The sequence below is a fragment of the Electrophorus electricus genome, chromosome 2 (genome assembly GCF_013358815.1).
Source record: "Electrophorus electricus isolate fEleEle1 chromosome 2, fEleEle1.pri, whole genome shotgun sequence".
NCBI classification, from domain to species: Eukaryota; Metazoa; Chordata; class Actinopteri; order Gymnotiformes; family Gymnotidae; genus Electrophorus; species Electrophorus electricus.
In genome coordinates, this window is record NC_049536.1 from 33,975,000 (window position 1) to 33,997,046 (window position 22,047).

At 41.1% G+C, this 22,047-nt stretch overlaps 2 protein-coding genes across 2 annotated transcripts; one reads left to right on the forward strand and one right to left on the reverse strand.

The window, feature by feature from the left end:
- The first annotated feature begins 4,832 nt into the window (after positions 1-4,832).
- Positions 4,833-7,492, forward strand: dlx1a (distal-less homeobox 1a). The gene is made up of 3 exons (XM_027027540.2): positions 4,833-5,232; positions 5,510-5,709; positions 6,170-7,492. Exons 1-3 carry the CDS (start codon positions 4,920-4,922, stop codon positions 6,419-6,421), a joined length of 765 nt encoding a protein of 254 aa, XP_026883341.1. The 5' UTR covers positions 4,833-4,919; the 3' UTR covers positions 6,422-7,492.
- Positions 7,493-12,855: 5,363 nt separating this feature from the next.
- dlx2a (distal-less homeobox 2a) lies at positions 12,856-15,102 on the reverse strand. Its single transcript, XM_027027545.2, has 3 exons — positions 14,609-15,102; positions 14,342-14,526; positions 12,856-13,991 (listed from the first exon to the last, which is right to left on the reverse strand). Exons 1-3 carry the CDS (start codon positions 14,925-14,927, stop codon positions 13,662-13,664), a joined length of 834 nt encoding a protein of 277 aa, XP_026883346.1. The 5' UTR covers positions 14,928-15,102; the 3' UTR covers positions 12,856-13,661.
- Positions 15,103-22,047: the final 6,945 nt, after the last annotated feature.

The window sequence follows — 22,047 nt, forward strand, 5'->3', positions numbered from 1 at the left end:
GTGTGTGTGTGTGTGTATTTACCTTTACTAAAATGGTAATGAGCTCATGATTGTTAAGTGCTCATCATAAATCACAGAAGAGTATTTTATTTCATGTACTTAACTTCAATTGTAAAATGATGAGTGACTTCAGTATAACAATAGGGACAGCAGAGTTGCCATGCTGTTTGTGTTAGCCTAACACATGGAGCATGGAAGGGCAACAGAAGCAGACCTGCTGTACATCAGAGGCATCGATCTCAAATCAAACACTCCATTCTATAAATAAGGACTTGTTCTTCTGCTTGTTTAAATAAAGTTTGAAAATAAACAGTATAGAAAGCCTCTACAACCATATTCAATTGATCATGCTTTAAACCTCAGAATATTTGTTGTGAGGGACCGTTAATCCATATCTGTGAATCCTTTGCAAACCCAGTCTGAAGTTTTTTGCTCATTGTGTTGGGCTTGGCACAGGCTTTAGATGTCCCGTGTCTGCTGCTAACGAGTTCTTCAGCAGTATGTACACAAACTAAAATCCAAAAGTCTCACCAATTTTGCTTATTGGGCTGATTTGAGCAAGCAAGGAGCAATTATCATTATTATTATTTCAGTTCCCTTATTATATGATGGTGTTTCACAATAATCTGTCAATAGCTTTTGTGATACGTCTCCATTTGTTTGGGTTCTGATTTGTTGTGTGCGACTTGCGGACACTCATACGTCGTAAAGACTAGAGTAACTATGATGAGTGTGCCTGCTTCATACTGAAACAATTAAATCCCAGTGAATCCTGGGCCACCAATAACAGAAACTAATCAGAGATTGACTGGAATTTACTCTGGCCTTGAAATCGGAAGTCCCTTTACAATCGGATCAGGTTTTACTTTAAGGACGGATATCTTAGGCTCATTTCATGCTGCGTTGGTGAGACCTGGTTTTGTCAGTGAGGTGTTTGCTCGTCTTGGTGTTTGTGTCTAAGATGGGGACCCTTCGCACACAAACACAGGCTGAACGGGCCGGAACACTGAATCGGTGCAGCACAGCAGGTGTTTAAAGAACGCAAGCATGTCACTTCCCTTTGGTTTTTGTCCTTTCGAATGTCATTTCCTGTTTTCGAATGTGCTTTTTTTCCCCCTGGCGAAGCACCTTATTTTAGAGCCTTTAGATTTAGAGGTTATCAGTGCTGCGGTGGTGAAAGCGAACACGTGGCCATGTTTAGCTCGTGCGATGTAATTACGCGGAGACAAACCGTAAAAAAAGCCATAGCCACGCGCTCAATTGCAGCTGCGTCACTAAAAATTACAGAAATGACTTTCATTTAAATTATCTCTATGTCGCGGTATCGGAACCAAAGTGAGAGGAACGTCATGATGTTTTTAACCGCTGTCGTGGTGTGTCCCATGTGTATTTAATAATCTCAAAAGTTTATATATGATTATTCATTCATTCATTCATTCTCGCTTTCATTTACTCATTCAGTCATTTATTTAATTATCTGTTGTTAATATTTTTGGACAGATGCATCTAGACGTAGTCCTATTGGATGTATACGTAAAATATAAGAATATTAGTGATTTTTATTTATTATTTTGTTCGTGTGTGTGTGTGTGTGTGTGTGTGTGTGTTCCTAAAACCTAGCTTTTCATTTTACGCGTCATTTTCTAAAAAGATATTGTACATTGTACATTTATTCTCCACCTAGCAAAACAGTTCGCTGACTATGTGATATATATCGTGTGAGAGATTGCATTATGTCGCATTCTGACACTGTTTTATTTGTCTTCTTGTGGGCTATTATTTTAATCATTTTTAAACAAATAACGTTATAATCAATATTGAACTATGTTTTCTTCTTATTGTTTATGAAATTGACTGTAGACAACATCTGTCATCTGTTATAAAGTAGGGTGCATATGCAGGCTACACATCAATTTCAGTCTTAGATACCATAATCGGGTACAATAATCACAGTTATCAGTCTCAACCATGAAGTACGCTACATGTAAAATCTTCCCTCACCTCTAAATCATGATAATTGTTGGTTGTAATACTGTTATTATTTTCGCTATTGATAAAGGATCTTTGTAAGGTAGTTTGTGAATGTAATTCCAAATACAAATTGCTTTAAATTGGACAATTTTGAAGCGATTTTGAGGGGATATCATACAGAAATTGTTGAACGTGGCCGTCAGTGCAGAGGACTCGGTGGTCGTGCTGGTAGCGGTGGCATTACTGCGTGCTGCCGTGTCTTGCTGTACTGTTCACTTGCGTAATTAAGTTAATTGTGAGAGTAACGGAATTTAACTAACGTTAATTTGTAATTCACGTGGAGATTTGGAGTAGGCAAGCGGGGACTGGTAGGGACTCAGTTGCGTTTCTCCCCCGTCAGGGCGACTAGAAGAGAGCGACAGTGAAAATAAAACGAAGGTCCGGAGGTGTGACCCGCTTCCGCCGTTTTCACCGGGATGGCGCGCGCAATGGTATGACCGGTTTTCTTTCTCACCTGCTTGATGAAGCTACTTTGAAACTTTAATTTCAAAAGCACTAAACCGGGGGAGGTGATCACTAAGACTTTGTCACTGGACCACTTTATTGAATATTCATTCAAATTGTAGATTTTTTTATGGTTTGGTTAAAAACAAACCAAATTCATTTTTCAAATCTCCATATTTCGCATGAGAAATGTTAATTTACAAACCGGTGAGTGTACCGATCTGTTAGCAAAACACTTCTGCTCACTGTTTCTGTTGACACCTTCGCGTGCGTCATACCGAAATCCCTAGAGGTCTCCGTGTAGCTTGGACCTCCTGCAAGTTTCTAGAATGGTAATATCCTCTGTGAGAAAGCTAAATCTGGTGGATTACATATGACAAACAGACATATAAATCTATAAGAAATCAAATTAAATAACATGCTGAGTAAACATAACGGGCAGCGACGTGTGTTTGCCATTTTGGAGGGATTAATACACTCCTGTGGGGACAAAACATGGTGCACGTGGTGAAAAGCATTTATGGTCAGAAGAGCTTGGCACATTTCTAACTTTCATCACACTCTGACATATCTCTAAATGATCGGTTGTCTGGAAACGACTTTTAGGCTATGTAAATATATTTAGATGCCATGTAGCATTATTCTAAGAATGACACCCGAATATATGCGATGCTCTTTAATATCAAGCCGATCTGCGTGAAGGATTTTCACGCGAACTCGGTCGTTTCAGAAGAGAACTTACCGTGAGTGCAGTTTATAGCTCTAGTACTCCTGGCATAAAACAAACATGTTTCGGTTATTCCTAACCGCTTAACATGTGGTCAAGAAACGTGAGCTTGTCTGCTGTTTCAGCACTTCTCTTATCTGGTCTTTTTTTCTGAATACTCAGAGTTCACGGCGCAGGTCATCACCACCTATAAATAGATACATCTTTGTGCCTGTCACATTTAAACCACGAGATACATTGATGTGATGGATAATACAGGTAGTGATGGTTCAAATCTCAGAAACAAGGAATTTGTATTATATCTCGTTAAATTCAAGGGGAATATTATGCGGGCAGTACCTGTGCAAATGTGATTACTATACAAAAAGATTCAAACTAATCTATAATATTTGGTATGTTCAGTTATCGGTAGCACTGGTGGGGGGCGACGCAATTATTTGGCAGCAATATTTTAGCTGTGACAGAAATGCAGAATTTAGCCCAGGTGCGTTTACGGTCGCTCATTGGTTCTGAGTGATTTGAATCTGCATGCCAGTGGAAGTGTTAAATATATGGCTAATTATGCGTATGAAAATTAAACAACAGTGTTATGCAAATTGAACTGGTTTCAGCTGTGGCTCCGAGCACTTGAGACTAGCATTTAATCAAATGAAGCCGTAAGTAATACATCTGTCCCCGAAACAATAAGGACGCAGACAAAAACAACAGACTATTTAATACTGTATTTAATCATATTTGTATAGTCTTTAGAGGGCATAAAAAGTTATTTCTGAAAATGGCAATTAAATATAGTGTTCTTGTTTAATTGTTATATTGTTTTGTTTTTTATGTAGGATAGCACTATTATTATTATTACTATTATTGTTATTATTATTAGTAGTAGTAATAATAATAATAATAATAATTTATTATAATAATAATAATGATAACTACACCATTGTCATTGTCAACAACTGTATTAGTACTAGTGATACTAATACAACAACAAAAATAACAATAATAACAATATTAATTATTCTTCCTATGTATATAGGCTTTCCTTATATGCAGAACTTCCATGGATTATTTCTGTTTGTTTGCCCTGGTTTGACAAATACACTTGATATGTTTTTTTTTTAATTTAGTTTCATAAGTAGAAGTAAATTAAACAATTATAAATAAACCAAATTGAATTCAAATTTTAGTCAGAAATGACAGTTGATAATAGAAATCAAATGGCATTTTATATATCAGAATATTACCGATGTTTTAGTACGTGTGAACCATTTATTTTTCGGGTTCGAGAAAAATGTTTGTAAACATGCTGTTAAGGGATTTGCGCTTTAGTTGTGACTCCTCCACGTAAAAAACCTTCCTCCACGACCCACCCCCTGAATTTCCTTTTTAGCATTGAACAACTGGGTCTAAGGTTTGTCTTATTTCTTGAGTTTATCATATTCCTCGGACCCTACCCCGGGATCGCCAATCCCCACCATTCTTGGAGCGAGTGGACCAATCAGCGACCACCTTTGATAAATATTCATGATTCCCTGATTCAAACGTTTGAGCGAGTTTGTGTAGATCCACTGCATCACACCTAGACTTTTCACAGAGACAAACTACATTTTCTTATGAATGGAAAGTGAAAAAATCAGTTGAGCTTAAATTGGGATCCATCCTTCACTGAGATCGTAGAAGAAAACAAAAAAGCAGAAGAGAGAGAGATTCGCCTGAAGACATGACAATGACTACAATACCAGAGAGTCTAAATAGCCCTGTCTCAGGAAAGAACGTTTTCATGGAATTTGGGCCACCAAGTCAGCAAATGTCGCCTTCATCTATGTCTCATGGACATTATTCAATGCACTGTTTACATTCTGCCGGTCACCCGCAGCACGACAGTTCGTACAGCCCTGCTCCGTCCTTCCCCAGATCGCTGGGTTATCCATATGTCAACTCTGTCGGTAGCCATTCCTCGAGCCCATACCTTAGTAGCGTGCAGACTTACCAAAACAGCACGGCATTAACGCAGACGCGATTAGAGGACACAGGTAAGAAACGCTTGTTACTCTAACTTAAACGTCCGTTTCTTTTTTTCAGCGCACTGTGAGAACGTTGGACCGGAGTAGCCCAGATGTGCGGGTATTAGGCTTGGTAATTATTTATTGCGTAATGCTATAAACAATGTATGCAATTATGGGTAATTATACCTAAACTGCAGGCTGTAAAACTAGCGCAGTGATGCGCGCCGCGCGACAGGACCATCTTAGAGACTGTAACTCAACCAGTGATGTGATGAGGACTGTTTCTTTTTTTTTAATCCCTCAGCACCAGAAACGGAGAAAAACACAGTGGTAGAAGGTGGAGAAGTTCGGTTCAACGGGAAGGGGAAAAAGATTCGCAAACCCCGGACTATATACTCCAGTCTTCAGCTGCAGGCGCTCAACCGCAGATTCCAGCAGACACAGTACCTCGCGCTGCCGGAGCGAGCGGAGCTCGCCGCGTCTCTAGGTCTCACGCAAACACAGGCGAGTTTATCGTTTCTGCACAGGCTTGGTGGGGATTTTGTCAAATTATCGTCCAGGTGCGACGATACAAAACCGTTTTACCGTTTTTTTCACTTGCATGCTTTGGTACACTACAATGTAAAAATAATAATACACTTTTAACTTGTAATAAGTAGGCCTCTGTGTTGGGATTTTCAAAATCCAGTAAGAAAAATCCATTCACTCGTTAAGACGTTTTTCAGTTGTAGTTTTTGTTGCAACTGGCCTGTGTGCTTGTATTTTTATTATTATTGGATGTGATGACGCATTATATGCTCTGTTTACGTATGTATTTATTGTAAGTGAATTGTTACAAATTGATTTGTAATCCGTTTAACGGTACGTAGTTTGTTTTTAATCTCGATACGCAGCAATGCTGGTCTGCGATGTTGGTCGTCGTAAACCTGTTAGGTGCTATACTAAAACTGGTCTTTTCCTGCAGGTAAAGATCTGGTTTCAGAACAAACGATCCAAGTTTAAGAAACTGATGAAGCAAGGCGGAGGAACGATAGACACAAACGCACTGGCCAATGGCCGCGGACTGTCCACCGGATCTCCATCCGTAGCGCCGGTCTGGAACTCCACCGCAACCGTTAAAACGTCTGTGGGCACGCCAAGCTCGTACATCCCAAGTTACACCTCCTGGTATCCCACAACGCACCAAGACTCTATGCAGCAGCCGCAACTCATGTGAAGTGACTGCTGAAACAACCCCGCCCTTCCTCACGGAGGGCCCAGTTCAGGGGACCACACGGGCCAGCCGCCCGGCGCGGCCTTGTATTGCGCGCGGGCCTTCCACAGCCTAGTACAGACGTGATCCGGAGCGCCCTCCCACCGCTGCCAGACGACGCAGCACTCACAACGACAGACTAGCCTGGATACTTAGAGACTGAGACACAAACTCCAGCGTCGGAGGAGCAAGATTGGCCTTTTAGAGTGGTCCGCCACAGAAACAAAACGGGATTGCCGTGAAAGTGGGTCAAACGAAGCTGCTGTTCTCATTCTTTCTAACGTGACATTTAACTGTGTGTAAAAATATAACTCTAACAAGTAAAACATTCTTCAGATTGATCATTTTTACCAAGTAAATTGCAACAAAGGAATTGATTTCTCAAGATTTAGAGTCCCCGAAAGAAACGATATAATAATCGGGCGTTTGATCAGAGTAATGTCGGTTTTAAGAGCAACACAAAAATACAACATTTAGCTTTTTCTTTTCAAGGAAGGGTGAATGAGCTGACACGCGCTCTGTCATGGGCACGCGGCCTATTTGGAACAGTATAGGTAAAATCATGCGAAGGGCTGATTTTCCTGATTCCAAAGAGAAAGTCTTTATGAATTAATATTTTTTGGGTGTGTTTATTTAAAGTAACTTATTTAGATTTTGTTTATGTCGGTTTATATGTTTTATTTAAAATGAATGTTCTTTAAATGAAGAGGCTGCACTAAAGTGAGCAACACTTCACTCAAATTTGAGAGCAATTTGTTAACCCGAGTGGTTCGTATTCGCGTGCAAAACGGCGCCAGTGACAAGCGGATCTCTCGCGCTAGGGAAGTGTCGATAGTTAATGTACAGAAATGGCCAATTTTAGATTGTGTTGTTAACGATGTGAAAAGAATTTAATCTGGGTATGTTTATTACAAATTCATGTGTTTAGCATTCTACATAGCAAAATAGTTTTATATTGGTCAGATTAATTTATTGTTTTGTTCCTTGGAGTCGTGTACAATGTGTAAACTATGACAGTAAAATTCTCCTTTTCAATGAACTTTTACAAATGTCATTGTCATTGCAACTTGCTACGAATATCCAAATAACGAGACAACGCCGAGCGTAAAACATTTTCCAAGCAGACATACTAATTGGTGAGGTCTTAAATGATGTTTACGATTGATTGCGTACGCTTTTACTTCGTTTACAGCTCATAAAAACAATTTGCAACAGACTTCATATTTTTATCATATTTTTATTCTTGTTTCTTATTTGAAGTAGATCCACGCATATGTTACTAAAATGCCACATTATATTAAAAGACTCGGCTATATCACCAATTTAAAAGTAGAGGCGTAGCTGCAGCATTTAGGCCTACTGAAATTATAATATATCTAAGGCTGTTAGATATATTATATCGGAGCGATATCTTCTCTCTACCGCAATTATACCGAATCTACCCAATGCCCTTAAAGATGTTTTATTCCTATCTGAACCGCCGATTAATCGTGTGTTGGTTTCTCTAACACTGTAAATCTCCCCACAGTAAGGGTACTTGTTTCCTTTCACTATCGTTTAGCCGCTATAAGCTCCTTTCTGCTCTTGTATGGCTCGAACAAACCTCGTCTCGAGGCTGAATGGCTCGAAGAGCACTGGTTTGTGTTAAGTGAATAATTGAGTGCGAGACAGGTGCCGCGAGCGCTGCGGCCGGTGGAGGGGGTAGGGGGCTCGCGGAGGATCGGTCTAAGAAAAAGTGAAAAGTTCAAAGGACATCTTGTTTGTGGCTGATAGTTTAACTGCGCTTTTACCGAACACTGAAGCCTGCTGAGCTAGTGAACTAATCGTTTGGGCTACAGTGATGTCCATATCTCCATTGCGCTTATCTTCTATTTTTATGCACAGTTTAAATACTTTTCTCGAATATGACTAACAAAATTTTCTTAATGTGTTTAAAATACTTAAACACATTAAAATAATAAAGAAATAAAATATTTTTTTTAGCAGCCCTAGTCGACTACCAGTGTATATTTAGGACGACACAGTTAATAACTAATCTGATCCGCCATGGCGGATCAGATATTGCTAACATAATTTCATGCGCTTGTGCCCAAGCAGTAGGACTCAGTAGACTAGCGTATTTTATAGAGGACCTTACAAGTCGTGTGCGTGTGTGCGTGCGTGTGTGTGTGTGTGTGTGTGTGTGTGTGTGTGTGTGTGCGTGTGTGTGTGTGTGTGTGTGTGTGTGTGTGCGTGTGTGTGTGTGTGTGTGTGTTGGAGCAATAATTATTCTGACAAATTTTGACGCGCTTCATGTGGGGCCAGCAAAGATGGTCTCGCGCTATTTTTTTTTTACTGGAGCAGGAAAGGCCGAGCGGTGCGCTCTCGAGCGAAGAGGGGGCCAACCTCGTGGCACAAAAAGTTCAGTTGAGATCTTAAAGATGGACCACGCTCTGTTACATTATCACGGAGGGTTTCTTGAGTGAAGGTGTAGGCGCTGCTATATTTGTGTCTGTTACAGTGATGAACTGTTGATGTCAAAATCATAATATTCAGGAACTTTTGATCAAAAGCCGTGACGGCTACTTCTACTACACTAATAACAACACCGTTAATACTCTTACTGCTGCTACGCTATAGCCCACCGTCACCATCTCTATTACTACTACTACTACTACTAATAAAAATAATAAAAAAATATTACTATATAAAAAATCATATACTATCTTTAGAAACGTTTGTTAATTTTCCATAGTTCATGCCTTATCTGGTCACATTTGATCCCTTTTATGTTTCTTATGGTAAATTTTAGGCCTACCAAAATAAGACAGATATTCCTTTGTGGTTGTTATCCGAAGTGGCGGCTCTCACTCGGCCTTTTAACATTTTAGTAGAATGCAATATTTCTTCAAAATAAATAAAACCCGTTTCACTTATCTATCAGGGTCGCTGTTTATCTCGGTATTTGGTAGTATTTTCAAAGCTTATACAAGGTTGCCCCGCAATAATTAATACGATATAGCAAGTCCAAGGAAATAGAAATATCACCTACAGAAAATAAAGCGAGGATCGTGCAAAAATAAACATCACAAATCTTTAAAAAGTAGATTAAACATGAAAATCTATTTCTCAGGGGCTCTGAAATGCAGCTGTGAAGCAGAGAGGGTCAGCGTTATTTCACTGTATTCTCCTCTTGATTACGAGCCGAGCCCATCAAACCAGACATAATTATAGTCATTCCGCCCTTATTTATTCTAATGCAGTTCCCCATCTACAGGATAATTATGAGCAATTTTTTTTCGCACGCGGAATCTTTTGTTAACAAAAGAGATAGCACACTGAAAGAAAATTTGCTGTGTGATGAAAAAAGAAAAAACAACAAAACGGAAAAAGCAAAATAGGTGCGCGAAAGCCCCCCTCGCGGCAGCTCGGTTATAAGTAAGCTGGCAAATTGCTTGCAGGTGTATACCGAGGGATTGTCAATATGAAGAGCGCGCGAAATTAGCAATAACACAATGTCGGAGTAATTAAGGCAGTGGTGAAATTATGGAACAAGGGTTGCCTTATTTCGTGCTACAACCTATAGAAAGGCTAGCGAGGAAAAAACTGAAACAGAATCAGTCGCGATTTCCCTTTAATCTAAGAAAAATTATAATAGATATATGTTACAGTTTCTGTTATCTTACTAAATACTGTTGGAAACCTTAAAAGATAAGTGAAAAATGCGTTCACCTTTTAGTAGCTATGTTTAAAATAACTGATGCTGTTTTTCACATCTAACGTATTTAACTAGCTGCACAATCTTTGAAACATTCGACAGAAAATTCTAGCAAACAAAATTTAATTATTTTTAATTAAAACATGGAAAATGAAAAGGTAAAGCTGTTTGAGTATTTCTGGAAATGTAACTATTGTCCTTTAAATTCCCCCCATTATCTGATATATTCTTGAAACTTTTATTATAATTGGTGTTTTCATAGGGAAATAAACTATAACACTAACAAAACACGACAGTACTGGAGGAGTTTTATTCTTACCTTATATAAGAAAAATTAACACGGAGCCCAGATGTGTGTCTATTCATATAGAGCTCAGTGTTTAGAGATGAATATGGATGCAGAATCCAGTGGTCACTGCGATGGCTGAGCGCGTTAGGTCCCGTGAAGCTCATCCCGAGCGGGGCTAAGCTTTAGCAGCCGCGCGCTGAACATGACTGAAAATTCCTGCTTTATTTTCCCTCTTTATAGCTGTTGGAAAAAATTGCAGATTATTAGCATAAATGTTTACTCCTCATTACGCTGATGACATTGTGCACTCGAGATCTTGGTAATCTTTGGGAAAATTATGAGTAATTTTTAAAAATTTAAAGCAGCAGTTACCATGCAATTCAGGCTAATTTTGCGTAGGCTCCAAACGGATATAATTATCGCGGAGTCAAGATGTTATGCTAAAAACTATGCATTGATATTCCCATTTATTATGTACATACAACTTTGACAATGTTGATGCCTGAAATAGCTGGAAATTGTCTTGCGCAAAAATTACAGTCCATATTAGGACATCTGAAATTGCGAAGAATTATGCAGTAATTGCAGGCTTTCGGATCGGGGAGCCAGAATGCTCAAACTAGAGCAATTGTGGATGAAATTACAGATCAGAGTATAAATTAGGGAAGGGGTATGGCATTTTTCAAGTTGTCTACAGGATTCCGGAAGTGTCTAAAACCACATCATCGCTAATCTGTTAGAGAGAAAGGCACGCAGAACACGCGCCATCAAAGCAGTTTTAAAACTTCCTTAGCCTGCATTCGTGTTGTTTGTTATGCGTGACATTTCTTCCACTTTAATCTATGGTATGAAATCTTTTCATTTTAATTCACTAAATCACCTTTTCTAGCTTGTCCTCGCGGTGTATTACTGGTACATGAGGCTAGATGTAGTTAACACCAACGGTCTTGCGCACTTTTCTGGTTGTCATAGGTATGCCTCTACGGATGCGCCCTTCGCGTGACTAGCTCCAGACAGGTGAGTGTTCCCATGACGTGACATTACTCACATTTTAAAAATCCCCACCATATGTCTCGCAGGAGTCAGTTAAAAGGTTTTCTGGTAACAAAAGTGACACCTCAAAAAGCAGGAGGCCTACGCGAGCCTTTGGAGATATGGCAAGAAGACCTATAGTTGTTTCTTAGTTTCATTATTGACCTCATTTGATACGACTGAACACATTCAATACAAGCACATTCCTCTGGAAATATCGTGATTTGGGGAGTTTGTTTGGGCATGAGCAAGCTGCAGGATTCTATATTTCAAGATGCTTTCATTCACAGCCCCCGGGGCGAATTATAACATCGTGTAATGTGACAATTACTGACAGAGTACATCCCTGTTACATCCTTCTCCTTTATAGTATGCGATCATTCAGTTAAAGGCATTTAAACATGGACTCAGTCTCATATCAAACCTGCTCAGTTTAACGCAAGCGTATTTTTTTTCCATTTTGTTTGCCTTCTTTGTTTCAGATTCTGACAAATGTCACACGTAAATGACCAGTGGGCATTAGTGTACGCGCTAATTTGTCCAACATAAACCTAGCCATTATTCAGCATCTCACTCATAAAACCACACCGCACATTAGGCCTCCGTAGGCCTAAGGCCTGCATGAAATAACGCACTATACAGACCTAACCTTTAATAGCAGAGAAAACAAAGCGACCGAAGCCTATAACGGCGCGGGTGTCACAAAGCCCTGGTGCAGGGGAAAACGTGGGACGTGTTTCCACGCAGTTGGGTTCGAGGCTTGCGTTGGTGCTTTTGGCTGTACTGGCTTCATAACATCGGGAGCGCCGCGAGCTGACTCCAGACAGTCTGAGACGCAGCCGGCCGCCCCGACTTCCCTGGCGCGTGCCAAGGAGTGTCGCGTGCCTCGACTGCTCTTCCTATGCCGCGCGCGCCTCGAGCGCGGCGTCTCGTCTCTGGAGATCCCATCTTGTTTCAGCTTCCATGAAATTTGGTTTCCAAAAATCTACATATCATTTTACAAAAAGTGTAAAAAGAAACTGCAACACAACGTGTTGTCGTTCATTTAAAAAAGGAAGTCGGGCGTCATTTATTAGTCTACATATCCAAAACCTGCTATCATATCACGCGGGCTACCTAGTCACACCTGTCATGTTCATGGACAAAAGGGGAATTTGTGAGTTTTGTCTGAAACATTTACAAGTATAACGCCTTCAGCCAGACTAGTTACAGACTGGAAGTCTCAGCTGGCGCCAGAGCTACGGGAGGAGGCGTGGTCGGGAAAAAGCTCAAAATTCCAGAAGTGAGCCAAGACCTGGTTTTAATGGGAAAACTCGGCATATCACAAACCTCCGTGCAGTGTTTATGCAGTTTGTCTAAAATCGCAAATAAAACAATAAATTCACATGAAACATTTTATTTAAATAAGTCTGATTCATATAATGCCAGAATTGGACATTCAGCATACGAGATAAAATAAATAAACAAAATAATTCCAAAAAATGTGTTACATGTGACTTTTGATTTTGGGAAATCAGTAGCTTGTGAGATTTTCGGTCACCTTTTCCCTCAATATATAAAAAGCAAAAACACTACATGATAACCTACATGCCTGATAAGGGCGACATATCCAAGGGTAGCGGTGAAGCCTCCATGTACTGGGACAAATATTATATCTCCTACTTACCTTATGTACAAAATACAAAGTAAACAAATATAATGATAACAACGATGGGCACATTAAAATACATTACGGTGGACAACGAAGTGAGGTCATTTTAAAGGCACGATACAGCTTCAAATTGTGCTACATGATCTGACATTAACACATCCTGCTATAAGGTTCACTCCGACGGGTGAAACGTCCGCACGACTCGCCTTTTGTAGCGTAGCTTTGGATCTTAGTGGTTCACTGAACAATTAATTTGATCTTTTTTTTTTTTATTATTTTCCACCTCCAGAGACAAAATAAATAAATACAAAAATAATTGTATGCCGTTTATTCTTTCGCGTCTGTATGTTGACGACACTGTGTAAAAGAACAAAAAAACCCCAAAACAAAACAGTATTACGCGCAGCACGCAACACGGTGCTTCTCAACTTTGCCGATGCAGTCGCGGCTACTTTCGGAAAACGAGGCCTGTGAGTCCCTTGAAGCTTTAAGTCTTGCAAAATGAAATTCTCCGCTTATAAATGTCGCATTTTTGTCAAAATATCGTTCCAGCGCTCAAAGCTGTGTTGTGATGGTGTGGTACCAGTGCGTTCGGCTGCAGATGCGTTGCTGAGTTCGTAGATGAGTACCAAGAGTAGTTTGTCAGAAAGGAAGGCGCTGTTGCGTTGGGGGAACTGCCGCTCTGAGGCAAACCCGAGGTTACATTGTTCATTCTTTGATTTTGTGGAAAGTCCCAGACAGTGTTGACAGGAGGTGAGTGGCACGGGGGAGACTCGCTGGAAGCCACATGTTGCTCGGGCGGAATTTCTCCATTTTTCCACAACTTCTTGAACTTGGAGCGGCGATTCTGAAACCAGATTTTTACCTGGAAAAAACACATGGCGCTTATTAAAATGACAATCAGTGACTACAGCAAACAACCAATGTCGTTATAAAGACTTGCCGCGTAGGAAGAGTATTGTATAAAGTGTATTATTTGGCGAGAAATGCATATAGGGATGTCTATGTCCCCAGCAGCATCTATTTGCAAACAAGCCGTAGTGATTTTAGGCGCAGCTTCAAAACATCTTTGACGGTCGTGAAGCAGCTCAAATTCACACACAATCGTTTTTAAAGAGGATTCATGTTCACCGAAACACACTTCGCCCACTACTGGTTACCGTGCCAAGGGACGAGACCCTTCGGCAAGACGCCTCGTGGGTGGGATGAGCTCACCTGGGTTTGCGTGAGGCCCAGAGAGGCGGCCAGTTCCGCGCGCTCCGGGAGAGCCAAATACTGCGTCTTCTGAAAACGCCTCTGCAACGCCGCGAGCTGGAAGCTGGAGTAGATCGTTCGCGGCTTCCTCACTTTCTTTGGCTTCCCGTTGACCATTCGAATTTCCGGCTCACTCTCCTCTTTTTCTACAATTAAATTAAAGCAGTTTTAGACCACGACGTTTCCCCACATAAAGCCGTTAACGCCCAAGCACGCAGAGCCGCTTACCTCCGTCGGTTGGCGTGGGTGAAGCGCTCGGTCCGTACGTGCCGTAGGTAGTGAATGAGCTACTGAATCCGAGGTCGTACGATTTCGTGTTGTACTGCACGGCGTTCATACCGGTGTTGTGGTACTGGTAGGTGCCGAGCTGGCCATACGGCGACCCTGCGCAGTGTCCGGGCTGTTGGTTGTTGTAATAACTGCTGTCCGTCGCAGTGGAGACCGGTAAAGTCGGGGACTCCTGCGATTTGTGCAAGCTGTGGTAACTACTCGAGGTAATCTGGTTTGAATGCATATCTGTGTTGAGACTGTCAAAAACTCCAGTCATGGTTACTGTTTAAAACTGTACAAATAATTTACAGGCGTTCATAAAAGCGGGAAAAAAAATCTGAAAATACTTTGCGATCAGTTAACTAAATTTTTTTTTTTTGTAGTAGTAGTAGTAGTAGATGACATTCCTTTTGAGCTTTATTGAAGCAACGATGTCGTGCCACGAACCAAGAACCGTGATTGTCTGCCACCAAAGATGCTGGCGTGCAGGCATTTATCCCGCGTCACGTGGGAGGCTGAACTAGTGCGCGGCCAATGGACGCGAGCTTCATGGGCAGCAGCTGCACGGGGAGAACGCGCCGCGCGCCAAAGGGTTACCTCGCTTAGAGAGGGTGAGAAAGAAAAGACAACAACACGAAGAGAGCAACAGAGGTTGTTTATTTTTCCTGGTCGTCTGTAAAAACCACCGAGTTCACGGAAATTGCGGCGCTGTCTGTTACTTTGGCATGAGCTCATCTTACCGCATGGAGGTCTACGGACTGTAAGTTAGTTACAAGCGAAACGTTTCGCCCCATTGCGACATCTGTTGGCACTAAAGGTCCGTAAGATCCCCAAACAAGGTCCTTGGTTGTCCCCGCCGAATAACAAACACTCGATTAGATGTTAAACGTCCAGTGGCGCAGCCTATAACCTGTGCTCTGTGACAGCATTTGTGAAGTTTATTCACTTTAAATTAGGCCGTGTTACGACACGTTAGTCTAAAGTTTCATTGTGGGCAACAAGTAAATATATTTAAGTAGATGTGACGCATTACTTTTCCATTAATATATTTGTTCTTTTTACACACGATCCAGGAAATAACGCAAAGCCCGCATATCACACACTACAACATTTCATCGGCATGTCGCCATTAGACGACGGTAACCGATAGCCCGAGATTTCATACCCCGCGATGGGCTTTTATTCGCCTTATGCGCGATTTTCCATGTGTTTATATAGGTTATTGTATCATAATTTAGAATTATAATTTAATGTACCGACTATGTATATATTCTACTTTTTTATTTTTTATACATATCGTTACACATGATAGTTTATATAGATAATGACCGAGAAGTTCCGTCTCTACATTGTCTTGTACCCCAGACCGGTGCTGGTGTTGACAGGTCATTGTAATCCTGCACCACACCAGTAGAGGGCGCTGTAGCACATGCGGTTCGTGACCATAGGGGTAGAAAATCACTTTGACATGGTTGATGCTACAGCCAAACCACGAGAGGCCGAAAATCACACTGTTCTCACTTTGGAGTACTTAATTTTTTTCCCTTGTTGTTATTAGCCACCTACGTGCATAAGTGCAATAGTATTAAAATATAAAGTCTTTAGCAACAATAGCAAGTATTGTAAGCAAAGTGCACCAGCGGGGAACATGCCGTTTGTGGATCTCATGAGAATTCCGTCACTGAGAGTCTGAGTTTAGGCTGGTGGCACATTGCTTATGGTATATGCATCTGTTTGAGAGAGACAGCTGGCGGTCTGAGGTATGCGTGCTTGGGCAACTCCAATATCGTCCATTATTGTCCATTATTGAGTAAGGTGTGATAAAATCTGTAGCTTGACTCATAGCCATATAGCGCCACCTAGCGTTTAACATACTGGTACGTTTGTACGTTGACTCGAAGTTACACTCTGTACCTGTGTGTCACGTTTTGGTAAACTCGACACTCCCTTTCTGGTTTATGGATCATATTCTTCAGAGCGACCCCCAGGCCCTCGTGATAATGGTTACTCTGCTAGCTAATATTCAGTGTCACAAGAGTTCACAAAGTGGCATGTCTGTACTGCTGTGGAACCATTCAAAATTGGATCAACTACCTTATAAAGTGGCTTTTCAAAGCCACATTAGCACCATAGCAGCAGCACAACATTAGCCTGCCCATAATAATAAACTATATACTGTGACATTAGGATTGTGAAAGAGGATTTGTAGTACTAACACTCATTCCCCAGCAGAGGGCAGTGCACATACGTCTTAAGCCCATTTTCAGGTATGACACGGCTGAGATATGATGTCTGTACACAAACAAAGAAGAATAAACTGAAGTAAGCTTCTTGTTTAACCAGGACATTCCACCGTCCTGATATATTAGCGTTTCCCACATTCTAAATTCATGTTTTGAATTCAGAAGCAATGAAACAGAAAATGGTCAACACATGTCTACAGAACAAAGCCAGACACATTTTCGAGCATTATTCTCAAGCCTCTGCTGACTAGTGTAAATATATTTAAAGTTGGATCTTTGTTAATGAAGTCAAACTGGGTGTATCTAAATAAAAAGACCTTCAGTTAGTTTGACTGTTTGATCCATTTTTGCTGCATTACCATACCTGTATTTAATGAACTAATTGATTAATTGTCCAAGCTTATGGTGGGTAGTTGTGTGATGTGTTGTAAATAGCTTAGATTCTTTTAAAAGAGAAAGTTAATTACATGCAATAGATTCCTCTAGTGGTACACGTTTTTCCCCCCTATTCAAATGAATTGAATTGAACAATAAACTATCTCTGTATGACCCACCTTGTTATGAATATTACTACCCTATAAGTGGACCCCTGCACCACTGACTGACACCTCATTCTCACCTGTGCAAGTCCCTTTTGCTTCCTGGGATTTGACACATTTCTTTTCATGTCTGCCGTTTTTGCTCTGTCATGTTCTACACTGGCCGCCACATATCTCATTACTGCCCCCTGCTGTCTGATCTAAGACACCGGCGGCGAGGCCATGGCAGGGCGGCGGGAGCAGAGCCGTCCGTCTCCTTTGTTCTCAGAGTGTCTTGCCGCAGTGCTGCGGTCCCTCCCGCACAGATTCGTGTCGCGTGGGACGCGGCGAGAAGTAACAGGGCAGACTCAGCACCCTCCCACATGCAGCTGCGCTCCCTGTCAAGTCCTCAGCTTGCCCTATCCAAGCAGCTGCTAGTTTCGGTTCCCATGGGTTGCAGAGTAGCAGAGTTCAATATTCAATGTTCTATTCATTCTCTCCTTGACTCTTTGCCATCCAAAATTCCCACTCATGACAAACTGGTTGGGTGTTTCTTTTGGAAGGTTTGGGTCCACGTTTCCTGAGTCTGCAGTGCGGGGGCCGATAAGCGAGCCAGGTGCCGTAAGTGAAGACACAGCCCTGGGTTGCTGGAGTCATGTTTGTGAAGCACAGGGTCACATGGTGGAGCAGCTACTGAAGCTGAGCCTAGGTGTGAACACGGCAGTGGCGATCAACAGTCATACAGACGGGAGGTCTGGAAAAGCTTCAAAGGCAGAAGGAGGCGGCGCTTCAACACTGGAGACACGCCCAGCGTGAGCTCAGTCCGGTGTAAATAAGAGAAGGAGGAGACATGGAGTGGGTTGCCAAATGAAGTTTAACCTAGAAAGTGAGCGTGAGGCTCCCTCTGATTTAAATACAGATATTGGATTATGATCCCAACCGTAGGCCGGATTCATACTATATGATGTGATGCAGTAAACGTGCACTACACAGACTAGGCGACACCAACAGAGTTGTATTCCAAAAAACAAAACTCCTCATTATGTTGTTGTCATAATTTATTTCTCAGAAAAAGTAAAACAGTGTGTTTTATATTTAATACTGATACTGTGACTTCTCTGTAGCCATAACATATAAGAAAATGTCCTTGATTGTTATCTTTTCTACCGTCTTAGGTTTGCGTGCACGCACACACACACACACACACACGCACACACCCACACACATGTCTCCTCTATAGCACAATGTGTAGAATCTTATTTTAATATCATGTTCTTTCTGTGGGTCCTGGCTAGCGTTCAGAATCTTTGGGAAGGTCCAGGCTCATCCTAAACCCTGCCTGATGTCTAACTGATCCTGGATCAGTCTAAGCTACATACCCTGATTACTTACGTGTTACCAGAAGATACGTAAACGTCATTAACGGACCCACAGCGTTCAGTGTAAACTACACAACATAACATTTTTTTTGTGCCATAAGCTCAGATCCTGCAGAGAATCGCTTAGTGTGCACTTCTCTGTCGGGATACTGAGTGCAAAGTTGGCACTGGCATCGATCAAAATATCCACACAGGAGCGAGGAAAACACTTTAGACTGATGTGTATAGCTGGTGTATGTCTTGCCACTTTGGCCCTTGTGATTCCTAAATTCAGCTAAAATCTGAACAGTAATGGCTTGTGATGGGATCATTCCCCGGAAGGAGGAGAGGTCAAGCACTGCGTTTGTAACTTGGGAGAGCCAGAGGCAGTTGGCAGCAAGAGCACATAAACTTTAAGAGGTCTGTTTCAAGAGGCATTACAAGCAAGAAGATTCATAAAATCAGCTGATAAAGCAATTCAGGGCAAATCGCTGTTCATAAAAACAAGGCAGCAGGTGTCTGAGGTCACAACATGGAAATACATAAGTGTAGGAACATCAACACAAACATCAGAATACTCAACCTCACAGAGCTGTTGACCCCAGCTGTACTTTGTGACAAACTTCACAGCCCACACTGGTAGTGTATATTAGTCCTAACAGGGGTTATAAAAGAGGAACAGGTGTTAGAACAGGAGGTGTGGGGGCGGAGCTAAAGCTGGTATGAACCAGCCCAGAGTAGGTGGAGCCAATGTGGAGGTTCCACCTTCAAGGGCCCTTTTATGTATTTATACTTACTTGACAGTTTATGGTTTTGGAGACTTTAGTTTAATTTGCAAGTGTAGATGTGATTTTTTCTGGACAATATAGTTGATCCTATTCAAGTAAATATAAATGCTGTGTATTTATGTTCAAATCTGAGAAAACACTAATGTATTGGTTTGGTTACGCACATAATACATATTTATACCGAATGGGGGACTTTAATATTCTGAATAAACAGAACAATGATTTTACGGTTTTATTTTTATTTTCACATAGGACTGATTTATTCTCTTTCCACCACTGTGCACATCTGTCTGAATCTCCGATGACACCACAGGAACCACGTAGGTTTATTATGGATTTATATGGATATATTTTTTTATATATGAGATTTCCCAGATTTCCTTTTACAGAAGTGTACTGTTTAACTGCCAATGTGTTAAAACTGTGGACAGCAGTTGTTTCTGCATCATAACTTTTCACATTGGCAGAACAGCCTGTGAGCCTTGTTTGATATTCCTGAATGTCTCCTTTGTCTTGCTGAGCACACATTCCCCTGGGGGAAGGGCAAAACCCATCAGGGAGGAACCACTACTGTATGAATAAGGCTCGTTTGTACTACATTATTAATCATATGTCCGATAAATATACGTAATCATTAAGACTATCCTTTTTTTTAGTTGTGACCTCATGACCTAAAAGCAATCAGCAGACTAATGGATAATAGAAGAACAGAATGCAGAGACAGTAGTGATTTACTGTGAAGTACCGACTCCCTGCCTAGATGCTGTCTATATTGGGTCTGTAATGTGGAGTGTAACACTGAACCAACAGCACCTACACTGGACATCCTTACAGTCATATCGGAGAAGTTTGCACTAAGAGCGCTTAGTTCACATTCAGGAAGCTCAGGATTCGACTGCCATGTGTCATCCCTAGTTAGATCACCAGGAAATAAAAACTGTAATTCATGCTATAAATTAACTCGTAATGCATTCAGTGTGTATTTTTAAAATATTGTCCTTTTGAGAATATTTTGTCCTTTTGACCTTGGAATTAAGGTGTTTTTTTTCCCCAGTGTGTGTTAGAATTTCCTTTCTGTATAAATCTATCCTTTGAACACATTTTATTATAACATATAAGATTCTCTGCAAGCAAATCAGTTAAAACCAATAGATTTCTTCTTTTAGACTCTGTGCTTTTTTTCTTTTTAGCTGTTTTCTCTTTAAGGTCTACTGATATTGCTTAGCCTTTGAACATAATGTTTGTTTTAATGATAGACAAATGTTCCCTCTGGATAAAGGAACGCCCTTGAGAATATGCCGTACATGAGGGAGAAAAACCAGGACAACGGTGGTTGACGGTGGGACCAAGGGGAAGACAGGTTCCCAAAAATTGGAAATCTTTACTAACAATGTGTTAGTAAAATTAAAAATGACTCCGGAGCCACTGGGCCAAAATGTATTATGCTAATAATCCCATAGTATAATAGTTAACAATCAGATTAAGTTTGCCATCTGTTATCCAAATCTGATATCCAGTTTTCAGTAAATGAATATTAAAGTCTTAATTCTGCAGAGCCATAAGGCGGTGTTTCAAACATCATCTTAGCGGTCCCCTCTCTCAAGCGTGTAGGAGGCGTGGATATGGGTGGGGGTGGAGGAGACAGTGTAGGGTGTAGTTACCATTGTGTCCATAATCAGCTGTGAACTGCCCCACTGAAGAGGTCTGCCCCCTACTGCCAGAAACATTCACATTACAATACAGAGGTGGCCATGCAGCGCGGGGCTCTATAAATCTGCCCCAGATTAAGGAAAGCTAAAACACACAGCGGGGTGATTTCGCTGGCACTGCTATACACACTTCAGTAAATGTTTTAGATTTTGCATGCATAATGTCTCTGGCAGACTCAGTCATGCTTTGGAGTGAGATGGGAGCAGGTGTATTGGCCAGTCACTGATTAAAGTTTTCAGAAACCAGCAACAAAAAAAAAGTTGGAGCATTTTGCAATACTCGTATAGTTTGAGAAGGATAGTGAAGGGGTTGCCCTTGCTTAGACCCGTTAATAACTCTAACAGGGTTATTCATCACCGTAGTAACCATTTCCTCACCTCAAGTTTGCTAGTAATTCCACCACTTTAGCCAAACACACTGACCCTAGGACTCGCAGAGCAAATTAGAAAGTGCACAGTGAGTTAATGTTTGTTTCCCTCCCAGTAACCACCCTCTACCCTGAGTTAGAAGAATGGAGTTCAGTCTATGTTTCCATGGAGATGCATGCAGTAGTTGGCTGTGTACAGAGACAGACCTGGTCACAGGGCCTGCAGTGTTACAGAGATTACAGCAACACACAGGAAGTGGAACTAGATATGAAACTAGTTTGAGCAGCATGGCTCATGTTTCAGATGTCACATTTCAGACTTTTTTTTGTATTGTCATATCTTTGATACATAAATGATATTGCTTTGATGCATACTTTAATATTTAAGACTCCCTCTATTCTGCTCTGTCACT

Excerpts from the sequence above, each read along its gene's own strand:
- dlx2a (XM_027027545.2), bottom strand. The coding sequence starts at position 14,927 with ATGACTGGAGTTTTTGACAGTCTCAACACAGATATGCATTCAAACCAG. Across the intron at positions 14,527-14,608 it reads ACCCACGCCAACCGACGGAG|AAAAAGAGGAGAGTGAGCCG; the intron begins GTAAGCGGCTCT and ends ATTTAATTGTAG. Across the intron at positions 13,992-14,341 it reads TGGGCCTCACGCAAACCCAG|GTAAAAATCTGGTTTCAGAA; the intron begins GTGAGCTCATCC and ends TGTTTTTTCCAG.
- dlx1a (XM_027027540.2), top strand. The coding sequence starts at position 4,920 with ATGACAATGACTACAATACCAGAGAGTCTAAATAGCCCTGTCTCAGGA. Across the intron at positions 5,233-5,509 it reads GACGCGATTAGAGGACACAG|CACCAGAAACGGAGAAAAAC; the intron begins GTAAGAAACGCT and ends TTAATCCCTCAG. Across the intron at positions 5,710-6,169 it reads TAGGTCTCACGCAAACACAG|GTAAAGATCTGGTTTCAGAA; the intron begins GCGAGTTTATCG and ends CTTTTCCTGCAG.